Source organism: Talpa europaea (genome assembly GCF_964194135.1).
Source record: "Talpa europaea genome assembly, chromosome: 7".
NCBI classification, from domain to species: domain Eukaryota; kingdom Metazoa; phylum Chordata; class Mammalia; order Eulipotyphla; family Talpidae; genus Talpa; species Talpa europaea.
The window spans coordinates 44,416,642-44,431,782 of record NC_140074.1 but is presented as its reverse complement, the minus strand read 5'-3'; the positions used below and the strand labels follow the sequence as shown (position 1 = coordinate 44,431,782).

At 33.1% G+C, this 15,141-nt stretch overlaps 1 protein-coding gene and 1 pseudogene across 2 annotated transcripts in view; both read right to left on the bottom strand.

Annotated features, from left to right (window-relative positions):
- VPS13A (vacuolar protein sorting 13 homolog A) overlaps positions 1–15,141 on the bottom strand; it is a gene marked incomplete at its 3' end in the record, with an annotated part of 180,645 nt that overhangs the window by 154,271 nt on the left and 11,233 nt on the right. Inside the window, exons 2-6 of the mRNA XM_084236962.1 lie at positions 10,259–10,302; positions 8,002–8,044; positions 5,070–5,165; positions 4,714–4,815; positions 159–268 (exon numbers count right to left, since the gene is read on the bottom strand). Of these exons, the coding sequence (XP_084093088.1) occupies positions 159–268; positions 4,714–4,815; positions 5,070–5,165; positions 8,002–8,044; positions 10,259–10,302 (395 nt within the window). The remainder of the gene's footprint in view (positions 1–158; positions 269–4,713; positions 4,816–5,069; positions 5,166–8,001; positions 8,045–10,258; positions 10,303–15,141) is intronic.
- LOC311174245 (peptidyl-prolyl cis-trans isomerase A-like) lies at positions 8,678–9,151 on the bottom strand (annotated as a pseudogene). Its single transcript has one exon. The product of its transcript is annotated as a peptidyl-prolyl cis-trans isomerase A-like (transcript).

The following is a 15,141-nucleotide window of genomic DNA, read 5'->3' as shown; positions in this document are numbered from 1 at the left end:
TTACAACTATAATTATAAAAAAGAAAGATCATATGATCTTCAGCTTTGTATCCCTTCAATTCCCACCATCTCACAGGTTGGCCACTATAGCGCAGGTATCAACAACAGCAAGTGTGTGGGGGTGTGTGTGTGTAAATATCATCTATTAAAATACTTACATCATCCTCATAACGAATGTGGATGTTGGAAATTTTCACTTGAAGATTTTTTATAATTTGAGTAACTAATTTTTCTGTAAAAGTGTCCGGTTTCTCCTCCTGATGTTTATCTACAATTGCAAATATTCCTTTTTTAAACTTGAATGAAAACATATACTCTATGAATATTCACTTATTCAGGTAAAATAATGTCACTATGTTAAAGAAAAAAAATCTGTACTTAGAACATTTTCTTGCTTTACAAAACTGTCTCCCATACCAAAAAATTTCAAGGAACATAGTTTTCAAAAATTATCAAGTTTCTTGTTCAATGAAACTATGGCCAGCTGTTTAGAATTTACTGGCATTAAATCTTGTAACCTATGTTTGTTAAAAAATACCTGAGTGCACTAAGATAGGAAACAATAAGGATTATTAGGTAAGAATTATAATAGGCCCAACTTAGAAAAGTCAGACACATCAGCAAAAGGAGACTTCCCTTAAAATTAGTGATAGGGGCCTCCCTGGTTGTGCAAGGAGTTAAGACGCAGCACTATGAAGCTATCCGCAGCCACTGCAGCACAAGTTCGATCCCCAGCCAGGAAAGGGACCCACATGGCACAGCAGACCTCTCCTGTCTCACCTCCTGCTTCTCTCAGCAGTGTATTTCAGTCAATCTGCCTGTTCTGTTCCCCACTCTGTCTCTAGTGAATCCTCTCACCCCCCACCAACCTCTGTTCTGTACCACAGTTCTTGTGTACATAAATAAATAAAATTTTTAAAAAAAATAAAATTAGTGAATAGCATCATAAGTTATCTGTATAGAAGTATAAAATAGTTGAATATGCCCCTGCTCCTTCCAAGCAGAGATGCAAGTTCACCATTCAATCATTTCCTGAAAATGCTATTAACTGTCTCTGGTTTCTCACCTTCAGGTGGAATAGAAAAAAACCTCCTTTTTCAATATCCCTTTGATAGACATTTTTTAGTACCCCTTTTCACCAACATGAAAATGCCAATAAAAGCAATCTCCTTCCCTATTTCTAGTCCTTTTCCATTAGTACAAACACATTATCTATTTTTTCCTCTAATCATCTACTACTCTTTAATTCAGTTTACCCAGAGGACCTCAGATGAAGGAAAAGTTGATGTGAACATCATAGATACATAAATTCAAGTGTAAGTGAACAAAGTAAATATGTTTGAAAGGATTTTGGAGTAAGTAGAAGAATATAAGAACAGCTTTTATATTAATTTTTGAATCTCACCAGTAAATATCAAATCTTTCGTTTCCTATCTACTTGCACTTTCTCCTCACTTCCTTATCCAGTTCAGAAAACACTATTTCACCAACATATTAAACACTTTTGCTCCCTTTTCTCATTTTCTTCTGTTAGTAAAGCTCCAAATGAAACTAACTACCTACTTTTTATATAAACATGACTTTGCCTCTGCCTCAATAGCTAAGTACTGGAGGAGAAATATCACTACAGGAAACATTAGATTATTATAAATGAACCAACTTCCACCAACCAGCAACCTTACTACATTTTTCAGGTCAGCTTGTTCATACTCTCAAGAAATTCAAAATTCTTTGTTGTTCTTCTCAAAACCCCAACAAACCTCCCACTGCTCTCTTGAGGAGATGACCTTTCCACTAACTTGGGAAGAAATAGAAGCTACCAGAAAGTTAAGTGATTCTCTGCAATCATCACTCACTCAAAACAGCTGAATCTAAAGTAATCAAATGATTTCCTTGTCACAAATAAAATGACAATTTAATCTTCAATATACCTGATTATCTCAGCAGCATCTGATACATTATTTGCTACCTAAAATGCCTTTTACCCATGGGAACATACCTTCAAATGTCCATCTACTTCTCCAAGCATTCTTTTTTGATGAATCTTGTTCTATTTTTCTCTTCTATACAATCGTTAAGTATTGAATTTTCTTAGGGCTCAGTCTGAGAATTGTTTTTTCCTGCTATGCTGCTATTTTGGGGAATATAATCAAAACCAAATAGCCTGAACTATCATCCTAGTGCTGACTACTCTCAATGTATAATGGATGAAGTAGGAAGTGAGATAAAAACTTAGTACATTCAGTAAATTACACATAGGTCAGTGTGGCTGAAGTAAAGAACAAGAGATAAGAAAGGAATGGGGTCAGTAATAAGGGTGGAGCCACAGGATTCAAATCATAAGAATTTTTATGTATCTTGTTGAAGAGTTTAAATCTGGTAACAATAATCTATGAACAGTGAATTTTATGCATGGTTTACACATCTGTATTTTAGACTTGAGTATAAACAGGAGGGACTTCCTCAGAGAAACCCCATAACTGCGAAAGTAAAGGGGAAAATGGACAAATTCCTAATGCCAAAAGAAAGACAGGAGTAGGCAAAGAGATTCAAAAATTTACAACCTGGAAAGCAGATGGTCTTAGCTCTGAATTAACAGAGTGGAAGAACTCCACTGTCCATATATAAGTTGCCAATAAAATAGTGAGTCAAAAAAAAACCGTACCTTAAAAGATTCATGAATTGGAGTCCTCAAAAAACAAAGGACAAAGAGGAAAGACAGCAGAGGAAGAGAATGGTAATACAAAAATTGATTTAAAATCTATACAATGAGCAGTTAAAATTTTCAGGTACCCTCCCTTTCTGGTCCACATAGCCAAGCAACTATCCTTTCCCTCCCGAGTGAGAAGCAAAGCTTCTAGAGAAAATACACTTGGGCCTCCCCGGTGGTGCAGCGGTTGAGCGCTGGGTTGCGAAGCTGCCCGCGGCCTCTGCAGCGCCAGTTTGATCCCCAGCTGCTCCCCGGCCACCGGAGGAGGGTCCCACATGGCACGCAGACCTCTCCTGCCGTCCACTGCTCCCCTCAGCAGTGTACTTCGGTCCTTCTGCCTGCTCTGCCTCCAGCTCTGACTCTGGTGAATTCTCTCACCCTCCTGAGCTTCTGACTGTACCCAGTGCATGTATAAACAAACAAAACAAATAAAAAATAAAAACATGCCTCTATTTAAAAAAAAAAAAAACATTAAAAAAAAAAAAAGAAAGAAAGAAAATACACTTGACAGGCTGCAAACTCTGAAGCTATGTACACAAAGGTATCAGGAGATCCACCATACTCAAATCGGAAACATTAAGTTCTATACAATAAACAATCACATCCGCATTCACATACTGTTATCAAGTAAATAAAAAAGTTGTGCCAAGAACTAAATATATATATACATAAATATAAATTATCTGACCTCTATCTGGCTTAGTAATATAAACAATACCAATTTAATAAAAAATATTACTATATTGAGAAGACTGAAATAAGGAGTCAATCTTCAGTCCATAAAGGCTATATATATGTCATGTGTAAAAGACAAACATTATGATTCTACTTATAAGATACTCAGAGCAGTCAAGATCATAGAGACACAGGGCCTCCCCGGTGGCGCAGCGGTTGAGCGCTGGGTTGAGAAGCTGCCCGCAGCCTCTTCAGCGCCGGTTCAATCCCCGGCTGCTCCCCGGCCACCGGAGGAGGGTCCCACATGGCACGCAGACCTCTCCTGCCGCCCCCTGCTCCCCTCGGCAGTGTACTTCATCCATCTGCCTGTTCTGCTCCCTGCTCTGGCTCTGGTGAATTCTCTCACCCTCCCACGCTTCTGACTGTACCCAGTGCTTGTATAAATAAACAAATAAATCTTAAAAAAAAAAAAGTACTAAAAAAAAAAGATCATAGAGACACAAAGCACAAATGTGGTTGCCAGGGACTGAGGAAGTGAGAGCAGGAATGGGCGAGTTACTGTTTACAGGTATGGAGACTCAATTTTACAAGACAAGAGACCTGGGTATGGATGATGGTGACAGCTGCACATTAGCATGTATTCAATATCACCGAATCACTTACAAGGTTAGTTAAGATAGTAAAATTTAAGTTGTATACATGTCACAATAAAAAATGTTTTCTAAGAGAAATGGAGTAGGAGGATAAGACTGTGACAGAAAAGAAAAAATGACAAGGGATGTTGGCAAAAATTGTGTTGAATCTCCTTTCTTTTATCTGTCAATAGTTAAAAACATGAGGGGTTTTTTTATTAGTTCTATTTTTTTATTAAAAAAATCAATGCATGAGAACAGTGAAGTCAGTATTATTTATTTTTTCTTTTAAGATGCTTACCTATTAAATTAAGGACAGAGGAGAAGAAAAACAGAATGAATGCCAGAGAGTAAGTAGAGGAAAATACGTATCAATGAATAACATCTCCAAAAGGATTAAAATTTTGAGGAATTTAAAAAAAGGCTAGAAAGGTAAGAAAATATACTTAATCAAATTAATTACTACTGCTAAATACTAATTTTAACTAGTTAAATACTAGTCTATAAACTAGATATGTTAACTATATTAAGGTAAATTTCCATAAACATGATAAAACATATAAGCCACATCAAAATTCCCCATGAAATAAAGCTCCCTCATATTTCTTAAGTACTCTGTGCCCCCCCAAAATTATTGAAATGTGGTATGAATTTAAGTCTTTTCCACTTTCATTACTAATTTACTGTTCTCTTTACCTTGATTAGCTACTTTTCGTTTAGCTTCTTCTATTCTTTTTAGTTCCTGTTGCTTTGTTTCCAAGAGATGTTTTTCTTCTTTTGAAGCATCATATTTTATTACTACAGGAAGCATAAAAAACAATAACCTTAATTACTTCAAATGTAAAATCACTCCAAAAACACTCTTGAAAATAATCATTAAAAGTCTGCAAAAGTACAGCATAAAAAATTAATTTAATTTGAATTACTATATACCAAATTTAAATACAGAACTATCTCGAAAAATTCTCCAAAGTATTTTGAACAAATTAGAAAATATACAGATTTTTCCATCCACACACAAAGAGTAACTTAGTGTTTAAAATTTGACTTACCAGAAGAAGGCACTATAAGTAAATAAATATCTTCCAATACAGCTTCAACTGGTTGAGTATAAAGGTTTTTCCATGGAATTTTAAGATTAAGATTACCTACGTGGAAAAAAATGATTAAAAAAATTATTCACATAACCTACCTACATTTACTGTCAATCTATTTTCATTGATGCATTAGAAGACAAAGTAACCTCTGCCCTGATGTGTTCAATCATTTTTGTAGAAAGCTATCCTGCAACCAAAAAAACAATAAGCCTTTTTGTGATTATTGAATTTTTTTGTGTTAGTTTAGCTGGAAAATCTACAAAGTGATATACGAAATACTTTCAATATTCTATTTATGGTGATATGCACCACAAACAGACCAATACTCTTTTCCTATTAATCAATAATCCTTGATATTACAATTTTGAATTTCCCCAATTCTTACATAAATCTCAGATGCTTCTTACATTTTAAAAGTAGATTATACACTTTTTAAAACTGTGTGTGTACATCACATATAAATTATATATAGTATACAGACATATGAATACTAGCTAAAAAGCATATGGATCAGACTTCCTGAAGTACAAAATACTATATAAGGAGTTTGTTATAGTATTGATTCCAGTTTGGGTACACAAAAATTTTACATAATAAAGAATTTTAAAATATTTAAAGATTTTTTAAATGTCTGAATCACCTGATTTAGAAATAGTTGCAATAATTAGTGAAAGAAAAGACAATCACTTTTACCATTATTGTATTAACTGTTTAATAACTTAGGTATGGGGAAAATTCACTGGATCTATTTCAGTAAAGAACACCAAAATTCACATTAAATTTTGAAAAAATTTTCATCATATGTTAATCCAGAGAAAAAAAAATTATCTGACCTCTAAAAGAGGAAAAACTTTCTAAGTTTTGTAATCAAGAGAAAAGAATGACCAATTTCAATTTCTGTACTGTCCAAAATACAATATAAATGAAATGACCAGATAGGAAGAAGTAGTAACATTCACAGAATTTGAGTTCATTTATTTATAAATATACCAAACAGATGGCTTATATACACTAAAATATTTTAAAGGAAAGAGAGCTATGGCAAAATATTATTAAGTAATCAAAGAAGTATACATAAAATATAGCATTTTCACTAAAAAAAAAATTATCTTTTAAAAAACTGTTTTCCTGTTAATTACAAAGCACAAACATCTTGTGGAAAATTCAGAAAACTATAAATGAAGGTAATTTTGGAAAATCTTCCACACAAGGACAACTACTTTTAAAAATTATTTATATTTGATATAGATAAATATATATGCACACACATATAATTCTGTATTCTGAAAGCAGAAAACTTTGAAAGATCAATAAAAATAACAATACTCAATAATGGCAAGGGAGCAACATATTTTATAAAATTGGTTGTAGGACTATGCCACTCATTTGGAAATACATACTTCTTTCATTCAACAACTATGCTTTTATTATGTACCAAGTATTGTGCTAAATGGTGAGGATGCAATAAAAATTGAATCTATGTCTCTGTAACAAATGTACTACCTAGGAGAAAAAAATTAGTAATGCTAATATTAAAGAACGACAGGTGCTTTGATAAGGAAGTATGCAAACAACACCAACAGATTCTCAAAATTATCTAGTACAGTGTACTTTCTACTGTTATATTAACACTGAAAATTAGCTTATCATTTTAAAACATACAAGGAAAAAGGGAAGGCAAATTCTAAATGAAATCAAGTCTACACTTCTTATGTATTTAACTTTTCTTGAATTTTATGTTAAATTTATATACACTGAAATACGATGGTCACAATTATATAATTCAATGACTTCTGAACAATTTAGAAGCTAATGAAAGAGGTTAGCTGTAATATTTATGTATCAATGTATAATGTCTAAATATGTACTCAATGGATTATTACACTACCATAAGAAGCAAATGAGGGAAAACTGATATGGACTATAAGAAATTCTCATTAAATGTTAATTCGGAAAGGTATGAAATCATACATATGTCATAATCACAAGTACTGAAAAGACATGTGAAGAAATAAGTAACAATAAATATATTAAATAGAAAAATAATAGATGACAGTTTCCCCCCCTTCCATTTATGCTAAATAATCTTTAAATTGGGGGGAGGAGCAATTTGAAACTCAGCAATGTAAGATGATGAAAATTTTCTTAAGCATATGGTCTCATACCAACCCTAAGTGCACAGAATAGAAGATATTCATCAAGTCATTCACAAAAGCTTTCAGAATATCGTGTTCCTCAAATGACAACAGTATGTTGTGGTAACATTATATAAATCTTACTACACAAATTCTTCAATATACAACAAAATTAGTTCCAACTCCCAAATAACATTATCATCTTATCATCTTGTACAAAATTTAAGCCAATGAACTACATCACTTCAGAAACCAAACATGCATTTTGTGTTAAACATGTTATTCCAGTCAGTTTCTGTTCAACCGATTCATTTAAAATGTAAACTACAAATACTGGGAAAATAACACAGATCAAGAAATGGCACAATTACTTTCTGGAAACCTAGAAAACTTTCAGAGCAAAAACTAGGTTTCTGATTGGTCCCTAATCACATTGCCTGAATGATCAAAACCCTACTCCTCACCACGTGGACAGTCAGAACACAGCTACAATAACTAGTCAGAAACCTAAGAAACTGAGTTAGTTAAGCTCTCTATCACATGTAACACTTTGGCTCTCAATTTCACTAATTTTTAATACCTAGTATTGGGAAAGGGAGATATGGACTATACCTCGGCTCTATTGAGATAAAAACATTATTTTTAATTACTGCTCAGAAATATTAAAAATTTCATTTTAAAGAGATACCAGGCATATTATTCTGGCTGCAAATCCAGAAAGGAGGACATACAAATAATAAACATAAGCTTACCTATATGACCAACTTTAATTTTAAATGGTACATCCAGTTGACTCTAAAAAAAAAAAAAACATAAAATATTAGTACATATATAGGTCCACAGAAGAGAAGACTATTTTATCTCCCAAAAATTATTAAAAGGGTCTGAGTTAATTTACATCTTTTAACTTCAACACTTCTTTAAATTTATAAATGTTTGATTGTAATACTATCCTCAAAATACCTAAAATTCAAAAACAATGATATTTTTTAAATAAAAAGAGCAACAGTTCTACATAAATAATGAACACTTAAGTTACCCATGCCATAATCATTACCACTTTTATATTGTTTTGAGATGCTAAAGGCAGGAACTTTCATTTTCAGGTTGTGCTTGTAACACAAAACTATTTTGCAAAAAAAAAAAAAAAATTCTTAAGGACAAATGTTTATTGCTTATTTCATATTCATAAACTTAACTCTACAATCCAGCTAGATTTGAATGGGATAAGGAAAATGCAAACCCAAAGAACTATAGAGGGCCTCCCTGGTGGCACAAGGTGTTTAAGCACAGCACTGTAAAGTTATCCAAAGAACTACAGAGAGCATAAAGACTTAGGATATTTTGCACAGGTGGGGATGAAGGGATATTCTCGTGAGCTACAGAAGGAATAGTCTGGCGGTTAATATAAAACACAAGTCAAATTTATTAAATTTGTCCAAGGTTAGCAATGGTGATCTTCTTGCTAGTGTTGTCATTCCTGGACCCAAAGCCCTCCATGGCTTCTGTAATAATCATGCTCTCCTTTACCTTGCCAAAAGAACACATGCTTTCATCCAGCCACTCAGGCTTGTCAGTGAAGTTGAAAAACTGAGAACCATTTGTTGAGTCCATCATTTGCCATTGACAATATGCCAGGACCTGCTTTAGGATAGTATTCCCATCAAATCATCAAATTTTCCCCAATAGATGGACTTGCCAACAGTGCCATTCCTGCCTAGCACATAAATCCTAGAATAATTCTATGAAAGCAGGATCCTTTATAACCAAATCCTTTCTCCCCAGTGCTCAGAGCATGAAAGTTTTCTGCTGTCTTTGGAACTTTGCAAGCAGCTTGAAGGAGATGTGGCCTAAGGGCTCGCCATGGACAGTGACGTGGAAGAACATGATGGGATTCGCCATGGCTACATGAAAGCAGCAGTCTGGCAATAGCACTGCCTGCAAAGCAGCAAAAAATATTCTTTAAAAACAATCCCCCCTCCCCAAAAAAAATAAAAAATAAAAACAATTCTCCCATTCAATAGGGAAAAGGACAACCTTTTCAGTAAGTGGTGCTTGAAACACTTAAAGGAATAAAACTGGACCCTTATCTAATATAACATACAAATATTAACTCAAAATGGACATTAGTCCTAAAATAGAATTAAAACTATAAAACCCATAAAAGAAAACATAAGGTAAAATCTTCATGAAATTAGATTTGTCAATGGCTATGGAAAATGGTGGCAGTTCCTGAGAAAGCTAAACATAAAATAACCATATAATCCAGCAACTCCTAGGTATTTATCCAAAGGAAGTAAAAGCAAGAATGAAAAGGCACATGAATGCCAATGTTTACAGCAGCATTATTCACAAAAGGCAAAAACAACATGAGTGTCCACTGATGAGTGAATAAACAAAATGTGATTATATACATATAGTAGGAATGTATTCAACCATAAAAAGGAATAATGTTCTGATACATACTACAACATGGATGAACAGTGAAGGAATAATGCTAAGTGAAATAAATCAAACACAAAATGACTAACAGCATGATTCCCAGGTGAATACATAGGGACAGAAAAAATAGATTAGAGGTTAACAAAGTCCACAGGGAGAAGGAATGAGTTATTTCTTAATGGTTACGGGGTTCCCACTGGTGTAATGAAAAAGTTTTGGAAGCAGATACTGGGCGATGGTTGTACAACAGTATGAATATAATTAATGTCACTGGATTCTATCATTTAAAAAAAGGTTAAATGGGAAGGGAAGGAAACTGTAAGATGACTGGGATGATAAATTAATCATTTAAAAACACTATAGAGGAAGAAATAGTAAATATTTTTAACAGGGGGAAAATAACACTAATAGTTTGTGCTTTTAAAGAAATTAAAACTCCACTTTGCAGAATTCACATTTTACAAAATATATTTTCAAAAAAATTTGGTAATTTTCAGTGATGAAATTAATTAGGAACACGTCTATATAACTAAAGGTATTAATACCAAAATTATTTTCATAACCTACCAGGGCATTTTCTTTAATTTCAAGATGCTTGAGTACTACAGCTCCTAAAAAAGATTAAAAAGATAAAGTTAAAACATTCAATTTTTTATTTTAGTAACTTAAGCATGCTTCATTCCTAAATATCATAGAAAGGGAAAATTTATAAATAATGTACATAGCAGAAGTAGAATCCAGCTACAATCTTATTAGCTACAATTCATTTCTTCAACTTAAAGATTGTATGTTTGACCAAAACATTTATTATCAAGTTCTGACCTGCACATCTGCAGTTCAATATTAATGTATATAAACAATGTTATGCCAAAACATGAATGTAACTAGGAACATGATATAAGTTCAGTATGCAAAACTGGACTGTATTTAAGCATACTTGCAGTGAACTGCAAAGAAATTTTTAAAATCTAAAATAAGGAGCTAAAAGTTATGTAAATGCAAACTTCCAAAATTGCAATGCAACATGAAAATAACGAAAACAGAAGGACTGCAGGACAATAGTAAAAGCAGTAATATATGTGCACGGGGGGAAAAAGCAGAGAGGAGAAAAGAATATTTGGAGTAATAAGGCTATTATTTCTAAAATTAATGACAACACCACCAAACCACAGTTTGAGGAAGCTCAACAAATGCCAAGCAGATAAAAATCTATACCTAGACATATCATAATCAAGCAGTACAAAAATAAAAAAAAAATCTCTTGAATATGATCCCATAATCACTTTTGGGCATATGTCCAAAGGAAATGTAAACATGATATCCAAAAGATATTTTACTCCCATGTTTATTGAAACATTACTCATAATAGCCATGATATGGAAACAACTTATCAATAGATGAATAGATAAAGATATGAGATGCATACACATAACAGAATACTATTTAGCTTTAAGAAAGAAAGAAATCCTGCCAATTATAATAACATTGACAGGCTCAGAGGGCATTGTGCTTAATGAGATAAGCCAGGCAAAGAGAAACAAACATTAAATATTGCATGACATATTTGGACTGCAAAAAAGCTAAACTCATAGAAACTGAAAAAAGAATGGTGGGTACTAAGGGCTAGCATGAGGATGGTTGGAGAGATGATGTTTAAAGTTAAAGTACAAACCTGGATCTAAGAGATAAACAAGTTCTGGAGATCTAATACAAACACAGCATTTAGGTCTACAATACTGCATTATATACTTCAAAACTACTACAAGACTAGATTTTAAATATGCTAACGACAAAACAAATTGTGTGACATTAAGAGTAGTTAGCTGAAACTAAGGTGATAATAATACTGTAGTATATAACTGTGTCAAATCAACATATAGCACACTTTAAACTCACACAATATTATATGTAAATTCAATTTTTAAAAAACTTTTAAAAAGCAGAAGAAAAAACACACCAACAGAGGTGTAAGAAATAAGTGAATTAAAATTTCTTTCTTTTTTGAAATTTAATTATTTATTTTTAACTTCCACTGTTGACATACTAGTGTATGCTTCACCTAGAAATGGTTTACAGGACTAATAACTATAATGAATAAACAACTTTTTTTAATGAAATACATTAATTTATATCCTGGTTCTTTTTTTTTTTTTTTGATCGTATAGGATTTCTCCCCTCAGGTGTGGTCAGCAAAGCTCTCCCAACACTAAAGTACCCATAGTCTTCCACCATAGTCCACTGTGCTTTCCTTCATCCCACCCCCAATTCTCACCCCTCTCCCTCCTCCTCTCCTCAGGATGCTCCAGATCTATGGTCAGCTTTCAACAACTGATTTTAAAGTTTGTCTTTGTCGGACCCTTTGATTTTTTTTTTTATATTCCACAAATAAATGAAACCATCTGGTATTTATCTTTTTCTGTCTGGCTTATTTCATTTGGCAGAATCCCTTCCAGCTCCATCCAAGCTGCCATGAATGACAAGAGTTTATCTTTTTTGATCTTTGAGTAGTATTCCATTGTGTACCTATACCACATGTTCTTGATCCACTCATCTGTTTAGGGACATTTAAGTTGTTTCACTATCTTGGCTATTACAAACAGTGCTTCAAAAAACATAGAATTGCAGGTTTACTTTTAAATTAACGTTTTTGTGTTCTTTTGGGTGAATTAAAAATTTTGCTAGAGAAAATCAAAAGCAGACTCAAACAGGCAAAAAAATGAATCAACAGACATAAAGCCAGACCATTTTAAACTACAGAGTAAGCAGAAAAAAGAAATATGAACAAAGCCTAAGAAATGTAGGGAACAAATTAAGAAGATCAATATATGGATTACAGGAGTTCAAGAGGAGGAGAGATAAAAAGGCAGAAAGCTTTTAAGAAGAAATAATGTCCCAAATATGAGGAAAAAAAAACATAAAATCCACGAATTTCAAAATAACTACAAGTAGGATAAGCCTAAAGAAACCCAAGCAAGAAATATGATCAAATATAAAGGGAGAATACTAAAGAAGTGAGAAAAAAAGACTTTAAATGTACTCAGGTTTTCCAATAAGATTACTGAATTTCTCAACAGAAACTTAACAAGAAAACACTCCCTACACAAAGACTGAATCATGAAGAAATACAAAATATTAATTGACTTATAATTAGTCAGGTGATATAGGTATTCAAGAAATTCCCAACAACTTAAAAGACCAGTACCAGCAGGAACATTATTACTATACAAGTTCTTCTGAAAATTTAATGAGAAAGTATACTTTCAAACTTAGTCCATAAGGTCACATTAATCACATTAATTAGTCCAAAAACTAGAAAAAGACACAAGAAAACTACAGATCAGTATCCTTAGTGAATACTGGTGAAAGAATCCTCAACAAAGCACTAACAAACAAAATTCAACAGCACATTAAAAAATTATACATTACTCAATAAATGTATACCTAGAATGCAAAGCTACTTCAACATACGAAAATCAATCAACGTAATACACCATATTAACAGAATTTTAAACAAATAGATTGATCACCTTAACTAATGGAGAGGTATTAAAAAATTTCAGTATCCTTTCATAGTAAAAACACCCTATAAACTAGGAATAGTATGAAATTATCTCCACATAATAAAGGTAATATAGGAAAATCCCAGTCAATGGTAAAAGCAAATATTTTCCTCTAAGATCAGGAAATGATAAAGATGACCACTTTTAGCACTTTTATCCAACTTAATCCTGAAAATTCTAGCCAGAGCAATCAGACAAGAGAGAGAGAGAGAGAGAGAGAAGTAAAAATCATTCATATTAGAAAGGACTAAGCAGAATTATCTTTTTTCACAGACATGATCCTAGGATGAAAATCCTAAGCATTAGATTTTAAAAAAAATGAATTCAGCAATGTTGCCAGATAAAAAACTGAAACATGAGAGTTGTGATTCTCTACACTACTAATAAACAGTTCAAAATGGAAATTAAGACAAGACTTTCTTTACAATGTCATTGACATATTTAAGAATAAACATAACCTAGGGTGTAAATGATTTGTACCCTGAAGCAATAAAGTGTTGTTGAAAGGAATTAATAACACACATAAATGAAAAGAGAACCCATGTCCACAGACTGAATGATATAATATTAAGATGTCAGTATTACCCAAAGCAACTAACATACTCATTCCAATCCACATTAAAATCCCAAGTTTTTTGCAGAAATAGAAAAATTCAGCTTTAATTCATAGGGAATGTCAAGAGGCCCTTATAAAAACAATCCTGACTAAGGAAAGGAAGGTGAAAGTCTTACACTTCCTAATTTCAAAATATACTACAAAAGTAATTGAAACAGGGCCTCTCCTGGTGGCACAGGCGATTGAGCGCAGCACTGTGAAGCTGTCCACAGCTCCTGCAGCACCAGTTCGATCCCGGCCAGCCAGCGAGGGTCCCACATGGTGCGGCAGACCTCTCCTGTCTTTCCCACTGCTCCCCTCAGCAGTGTATTTCATCAGTCTGCCTGTTCTGCTCCCCGCTCTGTCTCTGGTGAATCCTCTCACCCTCCTGCACATCTGGCCTGTACCCCGGTTCTTGTATAAATAAATAAATCTTAAAAAAGAAAAAAGTAATTGAAACAGTAATAAAAAGTGTGGTATTGATATACAGAAACTTAGATCAACAGAATACAGAGCCCAAAAATAAACCCTCACATCTACAGTCAAATGATTGTCAACAAGGCTACCAAGTTCATTCTCAAAGGGAAAGCTTTTCAATAGATGTTGGAATACCATATTCACATGTACAAGAAGTGATCCTTCCACCATACGTAACAATTAACTCAAAATGTATCCAAGTCTTATTTGTCAAACCTAAAACTATAAAAAATTTTAGAAGAATGCAAAGGCGAAAAGTTGGCTAGCAATGGGTTTGGTAATGATTTGGGGCTATGACACCAAATGTACAGGAAATGACAACAACACAGTAGATAATTAAGATTTCACCAGAATTTTAAGTGCATGCATCAAAGGACACTATCAATAGGGAAAAGGCAACATGGAGAATGGGGAAAATATCTGCAAATCATTTATCTTAGAAGGAAATAAAAAAAACCACAGTATATAAAGAACAACTATTACACAACAACAAAAAAACAAACAACCCCATTAAGAATAATCAAAAGTCTTCAAACACAAGAAAAGATGTTCACCATTAAAGAAATGCAAATCAAAACAATGAGCTACTACCTCACACCCTAAGTTTGGTACTATCAACAAAACAGAAAATAGCAAATATCTCTGAGGATGTGGAAAAACTGGAGCCCTAACATATTACTGTTGAGTCTCTAAAATGGTGCAAATGCTATGGAAAGTTGTATGGTAGTTACTAAAAAATTTTTAAATATAATTACTACATGACCCACTTGTGGATATATACCCAAATATATTAAAGCAAAGACTCAGATGTTTTTCTC